This window comes from Hyaena hyaena, unplaced genomic scaffold, assembly GCF_003009895.1.
Source record: "Hyaena hyaena isolate Hyena2069 unplaced genomic scaffold, ASM300989v1 scaffold_1785, whole genome shotgun sequence".
In the NCBI taxonomy this organism is placed as follows: Eukaryota; Metazoa; Chordata; class Mammalia; order Carnivora; family Hyaenidae; genus Hyaena; species Hyaena hyaena.
Window position 1 is genome coordinate 51,100 of NW_024082421.1, and position 22,650 is coordinate 73,749.

At 55.8% G+C, this 22,650-nt stretch overlaps 1 protein-coding gene and 1 pseudogene across 4 annotated transcripts; one reads left to right on the forward strand and one right to left on the reverse strand.

Annotated features, from left to right (window-relative positions):
• Nucleotides 1-87: 87 nt before the first annotated feature.
• Nucleotides 88-1,602, forward strand: LOC120226655 (annotated as a pseudogene).
• A 12,404-nt stretch (nt 1,603-14,006) lies between these two features.
• On the reverse strand, nt 14,007-22,082 carry LOC120226653 (migration and invasion inhibitory protein). Of its 4 annotated transcripts, none has more exons than XM_039224834.1 (10): nt 21,997-22,082; nt 20,244-20,430; nt 19,671-19,991; nt 19,198-19,282; nt 16,907-17,015; nt 16,773-16,825; nt 15,937-16,066; nt 15,662-15,758; nt 14,595-14,729; nt 14,007-14,320 (listed from the first exon to the last, which is right to left on the reverse strand). In XM_039224834.1, exons 2-10 carry the CDS (start codon nt 20,370-20,372, stop codon nt 14,249-14,251), a joined length of 1,131 nt encoding a protein of 376 aa, XP_039080765.1. In that variant the 5' UTR covers nt 20,373-20,430; nt 21,997-22,082; the 3' UTR covers nt 14,007-14,248. The 4 variants fall into 4 exon arrangements, with proteins under 4 accessions (XP_039080765.1, XP_039080764.1, XP_039080761.1 ...); XM_039224833.1 differs by having other exon boundaries at nt 14,583-14,729; XM_039224830.1 differs by having other exon boundaries at nt 14,544-14,729.
• Between the last annotated feature and the right edge of the window lie 568 nt (nt 22,083-22,650).

The window sequence follows — 22,650 nt, forward strand, 5'->3', positions numbered from 1 at the left end:
AAATAATAAAATAAATAAACTTAAAAAAATTAAGCAGGTGGTATGATTGGTTAATCTTCTGCACAATGGTTGGGTCCTGTTACCACCATGGCAATTTTTGTTGTGGCCGTAGGTGAAGTATCTGGTTAATTCAACAAGAGAAAAAAATCAGGAGAGCTCACACCAGCTACCCCCTTCTACATGATCACAATCACGCTGCACCAACACCCGCACTTGGGATCCAGCAGCAACCTCTGCGAGGCCCACCGCACAGGACCTGCACACGGTGAGTGAGCTTGGGATCTTTGTGAAAATGTGTAAGCAGGATCCGAGCATTCTGCACACCGAGGAAATGAGCTTCCTGAGGGAGTTGGTGCAGAGCTTGGCGGGGACGGGGAAGGGGGCGTGGAAATACCACCTGCTACTTATAAAACTCAAACAGAAGACAATATCAAGGAAGAAAAAGCACAAAGGAAGAAGGCAGAGGAAAACATAAAGACACACAAACTGTCGTCAAGTGGCGAAGGTGTTCTAGAAATTGACAATGAAGGTGTGATTGAACCAGATACTGGTGCCCCTCAAGAAATGGGATATGACAATGTAGAGATGATTGAGGAAATGATGGACTGGGCAAATGATTTAAAAAAAATGGCTGCCATTGATGCGATGGTGAACTATAGAAAGCCATTGACTTGTTGACAGATGCCATCAGACTGAACCCTCCCTTGGCCATTCTGTATGCTAAGGAAGCCAGTGTCTTCATCAGATTACAGAAGCCAAAAGCTGCCATCCGAGATTGTGACAGAGCAATTGAAGCAAATCCTGACCCAGCTCAGCCTTGCAAGTGGTGAGGGGGAAAGCGCACTGCCTTCTGGGCATCTGGGAAGCAGCAGCATGCGACCTTGCCCTTCCTTGCAAACTGGATCATGATAAAGATGCTAGTGCAACGCTGAAAGAGGTTCAAGCGAGGGCCTCGAAAATTGCCGAACCTTGGAGAAAGTAGGAGCGAAGACGTGAGGAGCGAGAGATCGAAGAAAGAATAGAAAGGGTTAGGGGAGCCTGGGTGGCTTAGTCGGTTAAGCGTCAGACTTTCGCTTGGGTCATGATCTCGCGGTTCGTGGGCTCGAGCCCCGCGTCGGGCTCTGTGCAGACTGCCAGCACAGAGCCTGGAGCCTGTTTCAGAGTCTGTGACTCCCTCTCTCTCTGACCCTCCCCTGCTCATGCTGTCTCTCTCTCTCTCCTAGAAATAAATAAAAACATTAAAAATAAAATTTAAAAAAAGAATAGAAAGGGTTAAGAAGGCTCGGGGGCGGGGGAAGATCCCCAGGGGGGAGGAAAGAGCCACAGGATAATCGGCTCAGGTGGCTTTCCTGACAGAAGGCCTGGTAATTTTCCCAGAGGAATGGCAGGGATCAAGCCTGGAAAGGCAGCAGTGCCCGGGCTCAATGATTCTCAGGGACCCAGTGGTCTTTATAGCCACGCAGGATCCAGAAGTTATGGTGGCCTTCCAGGACATGGCCCAGAACCCAGCAAATGTGTCAAGTATCACAGCCACCCAAAGGTCATGAATCTTAATTGTCGGCCAAGTTTGGAGATGAAGCTCAACGGCTTCCTGACAGATAAAGCCTCCCTGAAGGAAAAGCAACTCCAGCCATCTCACAAATGCTGCATTAGTACAAATCAGTGTAGCTCTGAGCTTCTTATGCAGACAACCGGGGTGCCGTCAAGCTAACCCCTACCCCTCTACCCCACTTGCAACTGGAACATTGTACAGTGGTTTTGCCATTAGGGTGTTCATTCAGAGAATGTTCTCCTATTGGGAATTACACCCTTTAAGCTCTTTTTAAACCAGGGCACCTGGTGGAACATTCAACTCTTGACCCAGGGGGTTGTAAATTCAAGCCTCATATAGGGTGTAGAGATTACTTAAAAATAAAATCTTTAGGGGTACCTGGGTGGCTCAGTCAGTGAAGCGTCTGACTCGACTTTTGGCTCAGGTCGTGATCCCAGGATTGTGAGATTGAGCCCCGGGGGCTCATTCAAGAGAATATTGGCAATTATAAAGAATACTGGCAAAATCAATACAATATTGACAATTACAAGGACTATTTTGCTGAGCAGCATCGTTGGCAGGAAACGAGATCGGCGTTGCATTTTCATATCCTAATTGATAATGTGAGTGAGTGTGCATGTATTTGACTTATCCTATAATGTGTAAGTGCAAAGTAAGTAGGGGCACAAGAATATATAGCAGGTTTCTAATCTGTAATATGAGACACCACCAGTATATAATTTTCCTCCAGTTAGTCTTTTTTTTAAGATTTTATTTTTTTAAGTTTATTTATTTTGAGAAAGACAGAGATGGTGCGAGTGGGGGAGGAGCAGAGGGAGAGGAAAGAGAAAGCCAAGCAGGCTCCATGCTGCCAGCGGAGTCAGACGTGGGGCTCAAACTCACAAAACTGTGAAATCACGACCTGAGCCGAAAATGAGTCAGATGGAAGCTTAACCGACTGAGCCAGCCAGGTGCCTCTTAAAGATTTTATTTTTAAGTAATCTCTACACCCTACGTGGGCCTGGAACCCTCAACTCCGAGAACAAGAGTTGCCTCAACCAGCCAGACGCCCCTTCTCCAGTTATTTTTTTTAAGAAGCTGCACTTTTATTTATTTTTAAATGTTTGGTTTCTAAATTTTTTAAATGCTTTTATTTATTTTTGAGAGACAGAGCATGAGCATGAGCAGGGGAGGGGCAGGGAGAGCGGGAAACTCAGAATCTGAAGCAGGCTCCGAGCTGTGAGCACAGAGCCCAACGCGGGGTTCGAACCCACGAACCGTGAGACCATGACCTGAGCTCAAGTTGGAAGCTTAATGAACTGAGCCTCCCAGTTGCCCCTAAAAAAATTTTTTAAGTGGGCAGAGCCTTATGCAGGGTTTGAACCCACGACCCTGAGATCAATCCCTGAGCTGAGATCAAGAGTCAAACGCTTAACCAACCCAGCCACCCAGGCGCCCCAATGTTTCTAAATTTTCCAACACATGATGAGTCGACGACACCGGCCACGCCACACTGTCACGAGCGTGCTTGGAAGGCACACACACGACTTGTGTCCCTCTGCAGGATGTCAGCTTTATTCAGTCACAAAGCAAAGTTAACATGGTTCTAGAGCAGGTTCAGGATTCCAAACTCAGTGACATTTCCCCACGTGATTAACTTGGCCTCTTACCCGGGCACCCAGAGCAGAACGGGAGACAAGCCACACAACAGACAAGGTAGCAGGGGGCGTAGGAAGTCAATGAGCCAAACGCAAAGTCAGTCTGTGGGCGCGCAGCTGGGACGAAGGCCTCGGCCCGTCTGGTCCGGGTCAGCCGTTGGCGCTTATGGCCTATTCTGTTGGAGCAGAGAACGACCCCAGTTCTGTTCGGAGATCCGTGGGGCAGAGCCTTGGGCGGGAGCTGCCTTTTTGAAGTGATCAGACGCGGAGGGGCCACATCAGAAGAGTCTGACGGTTTACTGAAAACAATCCTCCCCTTTTGAAAGGGGTGTAAATCAGTCTTGGGCCCTTGCAGACTCCTCTGCTTCTGGCTGTTACCAGATCTGGGGGGTCAGCTGCTGAAGGCCCCGGCGATATCTTATAGCTGTGATGCCTTTAATGGCTGTGTCATTGCTTGACACAAGCCTCTGCTTGACATGAATGACTCCATCTTGCTCTCTAAGCAGACTGCGGTGGGGTGGGCGTGGTGGTCAGAGAGGGCTTCCCTGAGGAGGTGACACAGCAGCTGACAGCAGAAGGAAGAGCCGTCTGGGGGGGAAAGAACAGGAACCAGCAGGGGCTGCTGCTGGGAAGACCTCAGTGAGGGCAGTTGGGGGGAACTTCCAGCGGCCCCGCGGGGCCGAGTGTTGCCTAGGGCGAGAAGAGCGAGCTCCAGATGAGGCCAGAGTGGGCAGGACCCTGGGTTGCTTACTCAGCACCCAGAGAAAAGGAGGCTTGGCCCTCGAGCAGCCCAATCAGACCGAGAAATGTAGATGGATAATAAATAGCCACAGATGAGTCATCTCAAGCCTTGATTTTTGAGCCTGCCTTGCAGCTCTCCCCAGCCTGAATCCTTCCCCGGAGGGGCCCCTGATTTCAAAATGACCAGGTCAGGCAGAGCTCAGCCCCCCGGGGCCCCTGTGTGGGAGCTCTGCGCTGCAAGAGCCCAGGCACCAAGGCAAGCTTTTCCTTGCGACAGCTGCATTCCCATCCACCTTCCCCGGGACTCAGCAGAATGAACAGCATGCGGAGAACCTTTCTCATGTGATCTGGGCTGCACATGTTTTTTAAAAAGGAGAAAAAGAAACGCCTTGTGTAAATGAATTGGAGGTAGCCGGGTATTGTTGGGAAAGAAAAAAAAAAAGAAGAAGAAGAAGAAGAATCACAAGAAGCAAGCAAGCAAGAATTTGAGAAAGTCAAATGAAGCTGGGTTCAGGTCGTGCCTCTGTCTCCAGGTCGCGCCTCTGTCTCGGCCGCAGCTGGGCAACCCGGAGCGAGCTGGTTAACCTCCCAGAGGCCGGCTTCACCCACTTCACAGGGCTGTGCAGAGATTAAAGGAGCTGATTAAGTCTTCACATAGTGCTGGATACACAGGAAGCTCTTGAATATTCATTGCCCAACTACTACAAAGACCGGGATCTATTCTAAACATGCAAATATGCCACCATCTAGTACAGATGAGGCCACCAGTTCTCCCTGCAGGCCCCCAGGTCCCCAAGGGTTCAAGGCACGCAGGCAGGCGGAAGGACTTGCCCATAGTCTCAGGACCCCCACTGGAAGGCAAGGTCAATGAGACAGGGAGTTTTGCAGGATTTCTTCAATGCTTTCCCCACCAGGGTTTGGCACGATAAATATTCGTTGATTTAATGAGTACAGCCATCCTGAGTTAGTGATAACAATTGTCAAACACTTAGTTCGGCTTGCCACCCTCCAGTGGCGTTCGGTTGCTTTAGACAATGAACCCAAAGGGATTTACATGGTTTACTGCTCTCCGCACAGCAGGCGGCCTGAACCCCATGTTTGAATGGATCCCCTTGCCCTCAAAGCCCCAGGGCGATGTGTGGCACTGGTCCAGCTCAATGCTGAGCATACCGTTGTCTGGGTCGCAGTTTAGGAGACCCCCAATCTCATAAGGCTCCTCTGCCGCAACGTGATATTGTTTGTATTACCCAGCAATGGAAGCAGATCTCCGTTGGGGCTGGTGGGGGCGACCCTCCCATCCCAGAGGGTAAATGGACTTGTTCTCTGACCCACAGGGAGACAGTCGCTACGTCTGTCGGCTGTGGACTGTGCACATGGACTGCCCAGGACAAAAACCAAAAGTGCCATGTGATGTGTAGAAACAGCAGGGAGAATTACCTCCCACCGACGATACTGCCTCCCATTTACTGAGCAGCTTCTTCTCGCTTGCCAGAGATCAAAACAATAGCCCCTGGGCACCTGGGGGGGCTCATCAGTTAAGTGTCTGGCTCTCGATTTTGGCTCAGGTCATGCATGATCTCACGGTTCATGGGATCGAGCCCAGCTTCCATCTCTGAGCCGATAGCTCAGAGCCTGCTGGGATTCCCTCTGTCCCTCCCCTGCATTCTCTCTCTTTCTCTCAAAATAAATAAACAGAACAAAAACATAAAAAAATAGCCTCTATGTCAGCTTGCTCTTGCTGCTGTAACAGAACACCACGGACTGGGGGCTCACACAGCAGAAGCTTACTTCTAAAGTCCAAGGTCACTGTGTCAGCATGTTTGGTTCTTCCTAAGGCCTCTCCCCTTGGCTTGCAGACAGTCACCTTCTCGATGTCCTCACTTGACCTGGCTCCTAGGTGTGCCACCCCGGTGTCCCTTCCTTCTGAGACATCCCACTGCTGGATTGGGGCTTTTATGACCTCACTTCGCCGAACATCCCCAGAAGCCCTATCTTCAAATGTAGTCAAATTGGGGGTTAGGGCCTCGACAGATGGATTTGGGGAAAACACATCTCCATCTACAACAGTCCTTACCCACAGGAGCTCATTTATTCTTCCCCATGTCCCACAAGGTAGACATTACAATAGCCAGTTTATGGATACGAACTTGAGAGGTGAATCATCCAATGTCACATCAGAAAGAAGAAGAAAAGTACAATTTTCTGATATTTCAGTGATGAACATCTCTCTGTGACCCCTCTCCCCAACTCCAAATCATCTGGAAAGGAAGAGGGGAGTCATAGGATGTGAGGTCTGAAGAGTCTGGAAGCAGGAAGAGGCTGCTTTCTCCCACAGATTGTTCTAGAATTTTCCATACCTCACAGCTCTGAGTTAAAGAGGGCATGGCGTGCCTTGCCCAGAGTCCCTCTGTTAGCAGTGGCAGAACTGGACTTGAACGCAGTCTGAAGGAAGGGGGTGGAGGCCCGGCTTAGAGAACCCCAAGCGGGGTGGCTGGGGGGAGGGGCAAGAATCTGGGGCAAGCAGGTGTCAGCGTCCCCCGGAAAGCTCTGCAATCAGCTGGTGACCCCAAGTCCTTGAAGGGGCTCTAGCTATCACGTCACGATTCTCTGTGCCCAAACAATTCTCGAACTGCTCACAGGAACTCCCAGCTGAGGAGGCTGAATGACACACTCGTGCCTTTGGGGTCGGGCCTCAACCCCAGCCCTCGCTGTGACCTCACGTGTTACCCTCACTGTCCTTCCCCCCTACCTTCCATTTTGTAAAGGGCTGGGCAGCTGCAGGAGGGGGGTGTGGAGAGCTGACAAGTAAGGCACGTCCCCCCACCCCCCCACAGTGGACATATCGGAAAGGCAAGAGCCAGGCCGGAGGTGAGGGGACGGAGCTACAGCCACTGGCACAGTCAAAACCACAAGAGAGAGAGAGAGATTGAAACAAGAAAAAAAATCCTTCCGAGTCAAAATGAAAAGTGAGACCGAGAGAAATTGAGTGAGAAGCTCTCGGCAAAAGAAAAACCAAACGTTGGCTTCCATGAAAGCAGCGCAGGCCAGCGGGGTGTTAAATGACTAAGTGTTGGGGCCGCAGTGACAATGACACGGTCCCCTGCAGCACGTGTGTGTGTGTGTGTGCGTGAGTGTGCACACGCACATGCGAGGGTGCTCAGTGTGAGGGCATGTGTGAGCGTGCAGGAGGCCGTGTGTGTGCAGCGGGGGGATCAGGGTGTGTGTATCAAAGGTCCCCACGGCCCGAGGCTTACACAGCGCAAATGCGTTTCCTCCGCGTGCGAGGTGTGTGTGCATTGTGTGCGTGTGTGTGTATCTGAGTCCAAATTTCCCCTTGTTATAAGGACACCAGTCATGCCGGATTGTAAAGAACTGAATCACCTTTTTAAAGACTTTATCTCCTAATTCGGTTACCTTCTGGGGTGCTCGGGTTATGGTTTCGACATATGAATTGGGGGGGAGGGGCACGCTCAGCCCATTAACACGGAGGCTTTTGCTCACCCACAGAAGTCTGCTCCTGCAGCTAAGGGCCCAACTGAGGACTGAAGCGCCTGTGCGGGCGGCCATCAAATGGGCCAACCCAGCCCAGGGCCGTGCCTCATTCCCCCCACAAGCTCCCCGTGAACGGGGTGGCCGTGGTCACCACAGACAGGTGGACCTGAGACAACTGTAATGTGCTCTCTCACAGTTCTCGAGGCCAGAAGTTCAAAATCAAGGTGGCTGCAGGGTTGGTTCCCGCCAGAGGCTTGAGGGAGAATCTGTTCCGGGCCCCTCTCCCAGCTCCTGGTGGCCAGCAATCCAGGTGTCCTCAGCTTCTAGACACGTCACTCCAGTCTCTTCCTCCACTGTCACATCCCCTCTCCAGTGTCCGTGTGCCTTCTCTTCTCTTACAAGGACACTCACTACTGGAGTCAAGGCCCTCCCTCGTCCTGGATGACCTCATCTTGGGCACCTTACCTTGATGACATCTGCAAAGACCTCAGCCCCAAATAAAGTCACATTCTGAGGTTCTGGAAAGATCCATCTTTGGGGCCACCACTGAACCCACTTTTTGTGGGCCCAGGGGCGATATTGGCTCTTCCCAATGCTGGTGGCCACCACATCCTCCAAGGGCATTGTCAAGCTGGGGCCGACGGTGCTGAGCAGCACCCGGGGAACCGCGCCCCTCAGAAGGCTCCAGCCCAGTGGGGCGAGAAGATCCAATGAGCCCCTGGTCAAGAGACAGGGGAAGATGAAGGGCAACATGGCGGCCTAGGGAGGGATGGCTTCCAGAGGTGGGGGGTTGGGGCAGGGAGTGCAGGGCTAGGCAGGGAGCCTGAGGAAAGGTCTGGACAATAGTTCTCAAAGGGAAAACAGGAGACAGGCTTATCCCTAAAGGAGATGGATGGAGGCTTGCGTAATCTCACACCCACGGCCTGCTCTCTTCCCAGACTGTGTCAGCCAGCCCCGCACCCCGAGTTCTAACCCAAGGATTCCTGGAAGGGCCTAGGCCTCCGGTCAGCCCAGCCAGGCTGTTCTCGCCCACCCAGCCAGCTCTCCCGGGCACGCAGGCCCATGGGGCCCCCTCTGGGAGGGACATGGGCCCAGGCAAGGCCTTTTACCAATCAGTTACCAGAGAAACTACCTAGAACTTTCCCTTCCCTCCCTCATTCCTTATTGTGTTTCGGGTCTGGTGGGGCCTCCACCTTTCAATACATACACAGACCCTGCTTTCAATCCCAGTACCTAGTATTTATCAAGCACAAAGTGTTAGCTATTGCACTAAGCATTTTATTAACTTATCTCATTTAGTCCTTGAAACACCCTCCTAAGGTAGGCAGTACTATAATCCCCATTCAACAGATGAGAAAACTGAGGTTTGGGGGCCCAAGGCTCCAGGCCTAGTGCTCTGCCTACTCAGCTAGCACTGACCCCACCAACCCAGGAGGCTGTTTCTTATGCTGTTCTCCCTCTCCGGGCAGACTTTGGCAAGGGGAACTGGGGAGGGTGTCTGCATTTGTTGGCAGGAGAAAGGAGGGGTCTCCTTTGACTCCCCAGCCCTGAGGGCAGGAAAGATCCCCCAACTACCACTATATCTGAGATCTGGAAAATTCTCCAAGTCTCCCTCCCCTTCTTTGCCAGCTGAGATCCCATGGATTCCCAGTCTTGGGTGGCCGAGAATGGTCCCTTCAGCACCCAGACCCACTGCTGCCTTGCCATAAGGCAGGGAGGACTCTGGTGACTTGCAGAGGCTGTTTTGGCGGCTTCTGAAGAAGGAGAGAGAAACCCTGCCACCTCCCATCAGACAAAGGGGACCTGAAAAGAAGTACCCTGTGGTCAGGGCTCAGCCTGGTGCCACGAGAGGGGGATGTCCCCGAAGGCCACACAAGCCACCCTCAGGCACCCAGTCAGCGAGGCCCAACCTCAGGCCACCCCCACTGGCCACAGCCTGATCCACTGGAGCCCTGGCTTCCCCTCAGGACTTCCTGCACAGCCTGGCCGGCTACCCTCACGCCTGGGACGCCAGCCCTGGGGAAGGCCCTGGTCACCTGCGGGCCTGTGGCTGACTTCGCCCGTCCCACTCCCTGCAGGCAGAGCCCCAAGGACAGGACTGCTCTGTCACCCACTTGCTCTCAGCAGCAGCCCCCAGAGCAGCTGGGGGAACAAGGCTTTAAGCCCATAGACCCCACACTGTAGGGCTCCCACAGCCCCCCAGGGAAGGGCGCACAAGGAAGTGTGAACCGAGAGGGCTGGGCCCCGTCCAGTCGGCACCGGTCTTCCTACAAGACGGGGTGGGGGACATGAAGAGCTGGGGACAGCTGTCCTGTCTTACCAGTTAGGGCCCTGTTCTCAGGATGGAGATGTCACAGTGTCCCCAGCCGCCCCCCACATCCCATCGCAGGAGGCCAGACCCCCATGAACCGCCCGAGACATAGGACAACATGATGTACTGAAAACTAGTAACAGTCACAGGTTGCTTACCGGTGCCAACCCCCTGGGACACACTGTCTTCAGGTCCCAGGGCTGTGTGGCCTCTGTCTTCCCCAGAACCAGGGGCTCATTGATTCACTCATCCACCATCTACTATTGAACACCAACCACGTGCCATATGCTGTTTTAGGACAGACCTGAGGACAAGTCTGGGCCCAGTGCCTGCCCCCCAGCATCTTCTGTTCGGTGTAAAGCTACGACAGGTGTGAGCCGAGGCGGGTCTCAGACTCGGGGGGCCTTAGCCAGTTCTGTGAGATCGCGGGAGGCCTCTGACGGGCAGATGCGGAAGCGGAGGCTGGAGCAGTCCAGCGGTGGGAAGGGAATTCTGGGCAGAAGGAGCTGCATGGATCCAGACTCGGAGGCCGGGGGCAGGGGCAGGTTTAAGACCTAGAAAAAAAGCTTCCGCAGGGCTGAAGCCTCGTCTGTGAGGGGCGGGACGGGAGATGCAGAAGAGAGGAGAGGCGGTCAGCACTCACCACCACGTCACACGTTACAGAGTTGGCTTCTTTCAGTCCATGTCCCTGCCCCTGCCCGGGGGCTCTGTGGGGGCAGGGCACCGCCGTCACCACTGTCAGGTTCACCGCTCGCCCTGCAGGGCCGGGACGCAGGCCGGCACACAGCAGGAGCTCGATGCACACACGGGGAATGAAGTGAGCAAATGAATGGATGACGTGCGCGGGGTCCATGTGTCTAGGCTGCGGTACAGGCAACCGAGGTCAGTCCCTCTGCTCTTTTTTTTTCTAATTTATTTAAGTAATGTCTACACCCCAGGTGGGGCTTGAGCTCACGACCCTGAGATCAAGCATCACATGCTCCACCGACTGAGCCAGGCAGGTGCCCCTGTTCTAACTTCTTTTAAATTATTTTATTTATTTTTTTTAATGTTTTATTTATTTCTAGGAGAGAGAGAGAGAGAGAGACAGCGTGAGCAGGGGAGGGTCAGAGAGAGAGGGAGTCACAGACTGAAACAGACTCCAGGCTCTGAGCTGGCAGTCAGCACAGAGCCCGACACGGGGCCCGAACCCATGAACCGCGAGATCATGACCCAAGCGAAAGTTGGACGCTTAACCGACTAAGCCACCCAGGCGCCCCTTAAATAATTTTTTAAAATATGTTTATTTAGAGAGAACGCCAGTGAGGGGCGGACAGAGAAAAAGGACAGAGCATCAGAAGAGGGCTCGGCAAGCTGTCAGCAGCAGGCCCGACATGGGGCTCAAACTCCTGAACTGTGTGAGATCATGACCTGAGCTGAAGTTGGACACTTAACTGCCACCCAGGTGCCCCCAGCCCCCGTTCCTATTTCTAAGTGACAAACACAAGACATCAGGTTGGGAAGACATAGGTGGTCTTGCTTTTTGCCTTCGGGATTTATGCCACATACTTGGAGAACAAAGAAAAAGAACGCTATCGGGGCGCCTGGGTGGCTCAGCCGGTTAAGCGTCAGACTTCGGCTCAGGTCGTGGGTTCAAGCCCCGCGTCGGGCTCTGTGCTGACAGCTCAGAGCCTGGAGCTGGATTCTGTGTCTCCCTCCCTCTCCGCCCCTCCCCTGCTCATGCTCTACCTCTGTCTCAAAAAAATAAAACATTAAAAAAAATTTTTTTTTTTAACGCTATTAATTTGCAGGAGGAGGGAGAAACCTGTAAGACGTCTCCCTGTGTGGGCCCAACCGTAAGTCTCCTTCAGTGCAGAGAAATGAGAGCATCCTTATCACCTTCACGATGCAGGTGGGCAGCCAGGCGAGAGGAAAACACCAAATCCTGAATACAGGGCAGCCACGCCTTTTGAGAAAATAGGAGGGAAACCATCCCAAGGAAGAAAAAAATAACTACCTCGGCTCTCCTGAAGTCATTAAATTCTAGCAGAGGAGAGAGACACACGGCAAGGAACCTCAGGAGGAGGGATCTGGGAAGGCGTAGGGCCTGAGACGGCCCGGTGCGGGGGAGGGGAGGCGTGTGAGCCGTGGGCCCCGTCTGAGGGGCTCAGCAGCTGAGATATGGAAGGCTGGGTAAGAGCTAGAAGGGCTGAAGGTACGGGACAAGAAGCCCGGGCAACCCCGGGGGGGAGGGGGGCCTGAAGAACTGGGAATGGCTTGCGGGCAGCTGGGAGGGCAGGACGGCTGCGGGGCGGGAGGCTGCTGGCCTGGGAGGCGCAAAGCTCTGTCCAGAGGTCTCTGCCTGTGACCTTCATTCTTGGGGCCCCTTAGGCTTGAAGACAGGCCTAGTCCCCAGACTGAAGCAGCCACACGAACAGTTGGGGAGAGGCCGCGAGGGCAGTATAGGAGCCCGGGGCCAAGCCCTCCTCAGCCTCCCTGAAACGTTGCCAGGTGACCAGCACCGAAGATCGAGTTAAGGCTGCTGTGTTCCAAGCCCCAGACGGGCCCCGGGAAGCCACTGAGACCGCTAGGGGTGCACGGAACCCAGGAGTCAGCACACAGAGAGCCCGGAGGCCGTGCGAGGCCGTGCGTCTCATTAGTGCTAAGATGCTAATTCCTTCACATTTTAACACGTCTGAAATTAGCATTAGCTCACAGCCGTGGTGCGTGTCAGTTAGCACTTTTCCTGGACACAAAAGAAGGGGGAGTCTGGTCGGCACCGGTGACCCAGGGCCAGGAGCCCAAGGGGGTGGTTTCTCGCACACGGAAGCGACTACAGCCAGGTGAAACCCACATTTTCGAAAGAATTGTCCTTGCAGAAAAACCACTTACCCGGAGGACATAAAGGACCCAGCACTGCAGTCTGGACTTTTGTGGGGAACATTTCTGTCTTGTTTAAACTGTGGTTATTCTGAATCAGCTGAACTTAGGAGCTGATCTCGGTTGTAAATTTTTAATTTTCATTTGACACAGAGTGTTCAGAACCTCTTCTCCCTCTGGCCAAAGAATTTCTACCAAAACCACGGACTCCCACAGGCCCTCTGACTTACAATTACATGTTAAACAACATGAAAAAAAGCAAACAACCAGATCTGAAAATAAGCCAAGGACCTGGATGCACAGTTCTCGGAAGGAGATGCATGAAAGGCTGATAAGCACAAACAAAAAGCCTCCGCGTTCACGATCATCAGGGAAATACAGAACAGAGTCACAGTGAGACACTGCCTCACACCCATTAGGATGCATAAAACATGCAGAAAGGGGCGCCTGGGTGGATCGGTCGGTTAAGTGTTTGACTTGGCTCAGGTCATGATCTCACAGTTGGTGGGTTCGAACCCCGCGTCGGGCTCTGTGCTGACAGCTCAGAGACTGGAGCCTGCTTCCGATTCTGTGTCTCCTTCTCTCTCTGACTCTCCTCTGCTCACGCTGTCTCTCTCTCTCTCTCTCTCTCTCTCAGAAATAAATAAAACATTAAAAAAAAGTTAAAAAGGGCAGAAAAGAAGCATTGGGTGAGGTTGTGGAGACATTGGACCCACAGAAGCCAGCCACTAGGGGGTCAGCAGTTACTTCGGCAGAGCCTCCCTCACCCTGGTTCACACGTGTGATGTGAGCAACGGGGGAGGGGAGGAGCGGGGGCGCGGGGGGGACCACGTGTTCCCGGCGTCACAGCCGTGACGGCTTCCTGTGGAAGCCACAGGAGACCACAACCCTACTTCCAGCCCTCAAAGTGGGGAAACCTCAGAAAAGCCAGGTGCCTCCTCTGGGTTTCGGTTCCTCATTTATTCCACATTCATCTTACAAACACGGGAATTTCGTACTGTTCAATCTATGGGGACACAGACACCGGCTGTTAAACCAGGAGCGGGATCTGCGCTCTCCGCCAACCCTGCCTCCACCCCTCCACCTCCCTGCCTGGCTCTCCGCTTCCCCATCGGCTTCCCCATCGGTGTGGCTTCCCCATCGGTGTGGCTTCCCCACTGGTGCCGGTGCCTGTGGTGGCGACTCTGGTTCCTCCCAACACCCCCCCCCCAGGGTCCAAGCACCTCCCTCCCACCTGGGAACCCATCTACTCAGAGCTGGAAGCTGCACCGCGAACCAAACTTGGGGCATCGGATCCACTCGGCCCGGTGCAGGCTGTCAGATGAGTCTCTGCCCAGGCGAGGGGACCAGCCCGCTGCCAGGGCAGCTACTGGGCACTGAGGGCATCAGCAGGACAGACCCAGCACGCGTGGGAATCGGGGCTGCACAGAGCACCAAGCTTTATTTACAAACATGCCCCCCAACCCTGGAGTCCCCACCTCTGTCTCCAGGAAGAAGAAAGGCCTGGGCCCGTCCCACCTGCCCGGCCCAGGAAGGTGGGGCCTGCGTTCACCTCCAGCTAAAGCCAGGCAGGGCCCCCCTCTGGTGGGCGCCCAGCCGGAGGAGAGGGAGTAGAGGGGATGACAGGGGCTCACTCTTCCTCAGGGTGGCCAGTCCTCAGGGCCTCAGCCGGGGGGCGCGGGGCTGCAGTTCCGACCAGAATGGGGTAGAAGGTGGGACTCGTGTTGCCTGGAATGGTGAATGGGGAGGGGTGTCAGAGGGCACCACTCTGGAAGTCACCCCCAGTTCCCACGTCCTCCTTCCTGGGGAGGGTGGGGTAGCTGGCAAGGAGCAGCAGAGCTTGGAAGGGTGCTGTGAGCCGGGGGGATGGGACCCTGCAGAGATGCTTCCAGACTCTGCACTCCCCACTCCAATTACTCCCTGCCCCCCCCTTCCCGGGGACTCCACAGACCCCAGGCCTACTCCGAGGCATCTGTCCCTCCTGGGGTACCCTGGGCCATACCGGGTGGGAAGGGCTGGCAGCCAACAGCTTCCGGTGCTGGGGCTCGGAGAAGACACAGGACCAGAGGTCGAGGCTCTTGGGGGCTGAGCTTTTCTCAGGCTTCGGAGGGAGAATGTCCCAGCCCATCAGGCAGTGCTGTGGAGAGCAAGGGGTTAAGGCACCTGGCCTGTGGCAGAGCTCCCCCCTGATAGGGCGCACCCCAGGGAGGGGGCTGTGGCCCTCCTGGGATCGCCTGCATCCCCTAGATGGGGCCCAAACAGTCGCGGTGTCCTCTGCAGACTGCGGCTCCCACAGCGCAGGGGTCCCCTTCTTCCCACGAGGTTACCCCAGGCCTCCCTTTCCTTACGGGCTGACCCAGGCCCTGGGCCCCCGGCTGAGAGGGGAGGAGGGAAGGCCGTGGATGCGGACAGAGCACTTCCAGCTGTGCCGGGCTCTGCCCCTGACGGTACTGATTCACTGAACCACCCACCCCCCGCCCCCCTCTGAGGACCGTATGCTGCACTCATTTTACAGATGAGCAGGCTAACTGCCCTCAGCATCCTTTCTCTCCCCACCAATCCCCGCTTCCCCAGCCTCAACTGGGAGAGGGGTCCCCGCTGACCCCCACACTTACCCAGGAGACACAAAGAACGTTTCTACAAGAGACACTATGGAAACATTAAGGAGCTGGATTCAAATCCCAGCTCTTCCACCTGCTGGCCCGAGGCCAGCGCCCTCCCTCTGCCCTGTCTCCTCATCTGGACAGCGGGACAGCAACAGGCCCCGCAAACTCGGCTATGAGGGCTCCATGACGTCACCCTCCTAAGGACACACACACAGCACACGAGAGCTCAATAAATGGCACCCGTGTGTGTCACACCAGCACGTGGGCACACGCATCCTGGAAGCCCCGCCGCAGGTGGGGAACAGGGAACGAGCAGAATACAGGTGATGGAAGTGGCCTAGCCGGAACTCCAGGGACCACGCTGTGTGGCCCTGAGACAGTCTGTGGTCTCTCTGGGCCTCAGGATCCGCCTGGAGACCCGGGCCCCATGCCCAGCTCCGCCCAGGCCCCACTCGCTGCTCACCCGGGGCAGGGCCAGCGTGTCGGAGGCATCGAAGCTCTTCCGCCGGTGGATGCGGTGCTGGTGCGGCGGGTCCAGAACAGACAGTGGGACGCTCACCCTGGGGGTGGGGCGGTGGGCAGAGAAGGGGTTGCTTGGGCACCTCCGGGCAGCAGTGGAGCCACAGCCCCAGACCCAGCTTTCCCTCAAGGCTGGCGGGCCTCAGGCTTGGCTCCTCTCCTCGGCCGCTGCCGCCCCTCTGACTGCCTCCAGCTGTCCTACCTGCTCTGACCACTCACCTGACCTGTGCGGGCTCCGCCAGGGTCTCGGGGCCCCGCTGGTCCCGGGGTGTCCTGCACAGGCGGCAGGGGGTGCCAGGATCCGAAGGTACCAGAAAGAGGCGCCGGTTGACACGGTAACAGTACACGCCTGCGGGGCCATGAGAAGCGGCAGCTCCCTTCGGCCGGGGGCCCGGATCCCCGGACCCCCTCGCCGCCCCAACCACACAGGCTCCCGACGGCCCCGGTGCCCATCGGACACACGCACAGGCACACAGATGTACACGTGCAGAACACGTGCACGCACCTGCGCTCACATGATCAGAGGACACACGCTTGCACATGCACACACGCTAGCACCTTCACACCCGTCCATGTGACGTGTGCAAACACGAAGCACGGCTCCGTACGGTCACATTCACGGACACTCGTGCACGTGCCTAAACTGGCAATCACACAGTGTGCGTGGCACACCCACATTCACACGTAAGCCTTTCCTTACTCACCACGTGCTGCAGACACAAACCCGAAGCAAAGGCTCTGGGCTCCTGTGACTGAGCCGGCACCCCCCCCAGGCCTCCCCAGAGTGCCGGGTGGAGGAAGTAGGGGTCACACAGGAAAGGAGGCAGCTGGCGAGAGGTGAGGTGACAACGGACAGGCCCTGATCTCCGCAAGGCCAGGCCTCAGTGCACCCCCACTGCCATGGCCCCCACCCAGGGCTTGCTCCACCCACCGTGTCCGGACCCCAGGCCTCCCTCCCCAAGTCCCCGCCACCCAAGCTGCTTCCCTAGGCCCGCCCCCCCTGCCCCCCGCCAGACGCGGGCCAGGCTCCTGAGCATTTACGTATTGACACTCACATTCGTGGTCTCGCTCCTCCCCACTGCTCTCCCGGAGGCCTAGGAACTGGGGCCTGTGAAGTGAAAGGGGTGAGCGGGCCACGCGCCGGGGTCCCCGAGCCGCCCTGCCCACCCCCTCGGCCAGCCCTGCTCACTCGGGGTCCCTGTGAACGCACTCCTCCTTGCTGGCTTCCCGGAAATGCCGCAGCTCCGCGAAGAAGGCCTCGGGCTTGCTGGTGATGGGCGAGGTGCTGTCCAGAGACCCTGGAGCGGGCAAAGCACCGGGGAGCTGCCGCGTGGGCCCTGGCCGAGGCTCCGGGAGCTCGGCACAGCACCCCAGTCTGCCTGCTTTGCGCTTTGCCCCCCACAGACCTGGAGGGGGCCCTCTGCTCACTGCGCGCGTGCGTGTCTACCCCTGACGTGCATGCAACCATCCACGCAAGACACACTTATGGAGCCCCTCGTGGGGGCCAGACACTGGGTTTTTTTAAGTTTTATTTCTTTATTTTGAAAGAGAGAGAGAGCACGTGCAGAAGGAGCGGAGGGAGAAGGAGAGAATTCCAAGCAGGCTCCGCACTGTCAGCACAGAGCCCGCCGCGGGGCTCAAACTCACGAACCGTGAGATCATCGCCTGAGATGCAACCAAGAGTTGGATACTTAGAAGACTGGGCCACCCAGACGCCCCACACCCTTGTGAGCCTTATAAATATGGTGGCAACAAACTAGTCACCACTGAAACCCATGTCACAACACCGAATAGTTAACGCCTGCCAGGAAGCCAAAGGGCAGAGTGAGGCCAGCGCTGGCCACACAGAGCGCACGGGTGACCGGATGGTGTCGGCGGGGGTCAGGGGCCGGAGCCCAGCCCAGAAAAAGCGAGGGAGGGAAACCGGAGTCAGTGAGCCCAGGACAGCCCTTCCGAGAAGTTCTGTTATAAAGAAAAGCAGAGAAAACAGGCAGTAACCAGAAGCAAACGTAAGATGAAGAGACACGTTTCATCGGGATAGAAAAGAGCACGTCGCAGCTCTACCCCCGAGCAGAGGGGAGACTTCGCTAAGTGGCTCAGCCCTGTCACCCCTCAATGGGGACAGCAGCAGCACCCACCTGATAGGGTCACTGTGAAAAGCACAGGAGAGAATAGGAGTAAAAGAAAGAACGCCACCCCTGGGTCCCAGCCACCCCACGGAGCACCTGCTTTCAGGAAGTAGCTCAACCTCTCTGTGCCTCCGCTTCCTCCTTTGCCGAAGGAGGATCCAAACAGCACCCACCTCTTCAGGCCATTCACTCTCTCTCATTCAACAAGTGTTTTCTGAGGGCCCGCCATGTGTCTCGCACCTTCCCCGGCTCTCACTTGGGAAATACACCAAGACAGCCATGGCCCTGCTCAAATGAAGCTTACGTTCTAGATAAGAACAAAGGAGGGGCGCCTGGGTGGCTCAGTTGGTTGAGCATCTGACTTCAGCTCAGGTCATGATCTCGCGGTCTGTGGGTTCAAGCCCCACGTGGGGCTCTGTGCTGACAGCTTGGAGCCTGGAGCCTGCTTCAGATTCTGTGTCTCCCTCTCCCTCCTTCTCCCTCTCTCTGCTTCTCCCTGCTCATGCTGTCTCTCTTGCTCTCCAAAATAAGTAAAACATTAAAATAATTGGAAAAGAAAAAAAAGAAACAAGGAAACACAGAGGGCCTGGCTGGCTCCGTTGGAAGAGAAGGATCTCGGGGTAGTGAGTTCAAGCCCCACATGGGGTGTAATAATTACTTAAATATATCAAAACTTCAAGAAAAAAAAGAAAGAAAGAACAAACCAAGGAAACAAGATGATTCCTGAGAACAAATGGTACGAAGAACATACAAATGACTAATGCCACCGGCAGGGATGCAGGGGGCGGTGGCCCTACATTATGCTCGCAAGAAGGCTGAGCCTTTAAGCTGGGCCCTCAGTGATGAGAAGGAACCACAGAGTGTGAACCTGGGGAAGTGCATGCCAGGCAGTGGGGACAGCAAGTGCAAAGGCCCTGAGGTAGCCATGAGTGTGGCAGGTTCAAGGACCACCCAGGAGACCAGTGAGGCTGGAGCATAGAGCCGGAAGGTGGACAGGTAGAGGTCATGTCAACAGGACTAACTGAGGCTAGGTCATACCTCTTAAGTCTAAATGAGGATTTGGGATTTTATTTTAACGGCTAAGTATTCTGATCGCCATGTTTAAAAAATTCATTCTGGCTGCCATGTCAAAAATGGACACTGATGGGGTGGACGAAGCCAAAGGGAGAGCAGCTGGGCCAGAGGTTGCTGGGGGTGGGGGTGTAGGGGGGGTGGGCAGTAAAATGCAGAGTGCTGTGCATACGGAGCGTTGCAGGGGCCTCACACCAATAAATACTAAAGAATATGGCAGCTCTCACTCATCCATTCAGCCCCGATAGGGGCTCAGACAGATACGTGGAAGAGGCCATACCTGCAATCCAATCGTAGCCCAAGTATGGTCTGAGGCGCCAACTCTTGTCAGGCACTGGAGACTCCTCACTGAAGGTCACTCTTGGCTGAGGAGGGAGACAAAGAGGGACAGAGACTAGGCCTGAAGGCTCAGCCCGAAGGAGGTCCCACCTTGGGGGAAGGAAATGAGCCGTGTCTTAGCTTACACCCTGACATGGACTCCGGGGCTCGGCCAAGGACCTGGGAGCTGGAAGACAAGAACCGGCCCCCAAGTTCCCTCTGAGCCTTGGTCTTCCCATCTGTATAATGGGCTCATCACCTTCTTCCCAAAGTGCTGAGAAACTAACAACCACCACTTTTCAAGCATCTATGGGGAGCTGGACTTGACTCGAGGCATCTTCTGGAAGCCTCTCACTCTGTAAGGAGGGCTGCCCATGGGTGCGCCTGTCAGACAGGGAAACTGAAGTTCAAGGAAGTTCCATTCTCCCGTGTTACCTTGGACAGCCTGCTTTGTTGACCCAGGATGGAGGTCTGGGCCTGGGCCTCCTGAGGTCCTGGACTGTCCAGCTCTCCTGAAAGTTCTGTGTCATCTGGGTCTGAGACGGCCAGTGGGGGGGCCGAGCAGGGCCTCAGTGAACCCAGGGACGGCAGGTGTCGGTGCGTGGCAGGTGGGAGAGACGTCACTCCAGAGCTGGCCCCGCCAGGCCGCGACATATCACAGGGGTCACCCTGGTGGGTATCCCGAAGGCTGGAGGCTCTCGGGGCCATCAAGGACGCCTCCTGGGAGTCGCAGCTGCTGCTGGAGTCCCATGCTGACTGGAACAGAGAGGCCAGGTCACCGGGGCGGCCCGGTCCCACACCCAGCTGGCCTGCACTAGGCACGAAGGCCTGGGTCCTCATTCCTGCTCCGGCCTCTGCATGTCCCGGCCAGTCCCTTCCTCGCCGGGCCTCAGTTTTCCCTTCATCACTAACCTGGGCACGCTGAACCTGAGGTCTGGCTTCCGGCCTGATCAGGCGGCCCCCTCCCCGCACCCTCCGCCCCCGGGAGCCCTCAAGGTGGGCGCTCACCCCTGAGGCTGCCTTGGCCACCGACCGCCGCACAGCATCTTGTCCGACCCGCAGCTGCCTCAGGAGCACCAGGTTGAGCTGCCGGAGCCGCGCCCAGTCCTTGGTCTCCAGCATCCCAGGCGTTGCCATGCTTCCTCCTGGGCTGCGGAGCCCCCTCCAGGCGGGGAACCAGGCCCAGCTCTTCTACCTGCAGCCAAGACAGCATGACACTGGGCGGAGGAGGCTGCCCGTGGAGCCAGAGGCCTGGGTTCGAATCCCCGCTCTGGAACACTTTCACTGTGCAGCCTCAAGCAAGCAATTTAATCTCGCTGTGCCTCAGTTTCCTCACCTGCCAAAGAGATGCTCTAACTCATGAGGTGACTGCAGGGATTTTTTTTTTAAGGTTTATTTATTTTTTGAGAGAGAGAGAGCAGGGGAGGGGCAGAGAGAGAGAGAGGGAGAGAGAGAATCCCAGGCAGGCTCCACGCAGTCAGCACATGGGCTCGAACCCAAACTGAATTTATGACCTGAGCCAAAACCAAGAGTCAGCCACTAAACCGACTGAGCTGAGCTACCCAGGCGCCCTATTTTAATTTCATTGTTTTAAGTTTGTTTATTTTTGAGAGAGAGGGTGCGTTACCGTAGGGATTAAATGAGATAATGCATGTTAAACCTTAGTATGGGACCTAGTGAGCACATAGTGAGCATCCCATAAATATCTATTATTAAATTGGCCATAGTGTGTTCACTTACATGCCGAAAGAGAACACTCCCCCTTTAACAATGAATTAGGATAATATGCATCTTCCCTTCCTTTTTACAAATGAAGAAACCAAAGTTCAGGGGCGCCTGGGTGGCATAGTCGGTTAAGCGTCCAACTTTCGCTTAGGTCATGATCTCACGGTTCGTGGGTTCAAGTGCCGCGTCAGGCTCTATGCTGACTGCCAGCTCAGAGCCTGGAGCCTGTTTTCCAATTCTGTGTCTCCCTCTCTCTCCCACCCTCCCCTGTTCACGCTGTCTCTCTCTCTCCTAGAAATAAATAAAACATTAAAAAAAAAAAAAGAAACCAAAGTTCAGAAAAGTTAGCCAACTTGCCCCACGTCACACAGCTAGTAAGTGACAAAGCCAGGATTTGAACCCAAATCTGGCTACAGGGTCCATGCTCACTCCAGCTTCTTTCTTGGGCAGAGAGGTGCTTGGGAAGCCTTCTCTCCTCACTCTTTACCCCGCGCAGGATCCAGTTCAGGAACAGATGTTCTGGAAGGGATTTCTGCAGACTAGGGGGAGGGACTGCCTAACCCTCTCAGGGCCCCAGGCCCAGGCTCCACCCAGAAACCCGGGGTCCCTCAACGTGCCCCATCCCTGTTTTAACACTGGGTCGGGCCAGACCCTACTCACAGAAACCCGGCCCGGCCCCCAACCCTCCCTCCCACCCACACACCTGGATCGCCCTCACCAGGAGCCCCCTTCTCAAGGGCAGGCTGCAGGGGCTGAGGCCGAAAGAAACTAGACTACACCGGACACTCCCCCCACACACGCGTCCCGAGTATAGACGATCCTGGCTCCGGCCGCGCTCTGGGAAGCTAACAGCTGCGCAAACGCAACAGGAAGGCGACGTTCACAACACAGGGCAGCAAAACTGCCGGAGGCTCCCGGGAAAGGGAGGCTACCGCCTTCCTTCTCATCGCGGTCCCCGGATCCTCCGCGGGGGCGCACGTGGGGCCCCCCGCCGAATCCTTCCTCCCCACACCCGCCCCGCAGCTCCCGCCCTCACCTCCTGGAAACCTGGAAACCCGGAGAGCCGCAAGCCCGCTGCAGCTTTCGTAGCCCGGAGTTCCGCCCTGCCTGCCCCACGCTTCACCGGCTGTGGGCGGGGCCCGATCCGGCCACTCTGATTGGTCAGGTTGCGGGCGGAGTCGGACGCTCCTGCGAAAGTTACTCGGCATTCAGAAGCGGCAGTTTCAACATTGGGGCGGGACTAACAGAGGGACTCAACAGCTGATTGGTCAACTGCCGAGGTCGCGTACTGGACGTCCACTGTCGGAATGGGGCGGGCTCCCGGAGGGCGAACTCCGATTGGTCAGGATGGGGCGGCCAGACACGCAGCATTTGGCTACGGCAGTTTCCAGAGTCTGTACCTGGCGCCGCTCCCACCAAGCGGAATTCAGCGGAGGGACGCCGGGCGGAGCTGGGGCAGGCGGCGGCTGGACACCGGTTCTTCCGTACTTTCTTTCCGGCATTTATCGTGCCTACTTTGTGCCAACAGGCACTGTACTAGGCACTGGGAGGCAGAGAAGAATGAAGAGGGGTCCCTGCCTGGAGGAAAGGGAGAGGCAATGGGTAAAGCACGGACACAGATACCTATAATGTGTGCGGAGTGCTGTGTTCCCGCTATTTTTCCATAGGCTGGTGCATTCCAGCCCCGTTT

Bases quoted from the DNA above. Each gene is read 5' to 3' on its own strand.
- LOC120226653 (XM_039224830.1), bottom strand. From the start codon at position 20,372: ATGGCAACGCCTGGGATGCTGGAGACCAAGGACTGGGCGCGGCTCCGG. The intron at 19,992-20,243 runs GTGAGCGCCCAC...TCTCTGTTCCAG, and splicing joins TGGCCAAGGCAGCCTCAGGG to TCAGCATGGGACTCCAGCAG. The intron at 14,321-14,543 runs GTCTGTGGAGTC...TCACCATTCCAG, and splicing joins TGCCTCGGAGTAGGCCTGGG to GCAACACGAGTCCCACCTTC.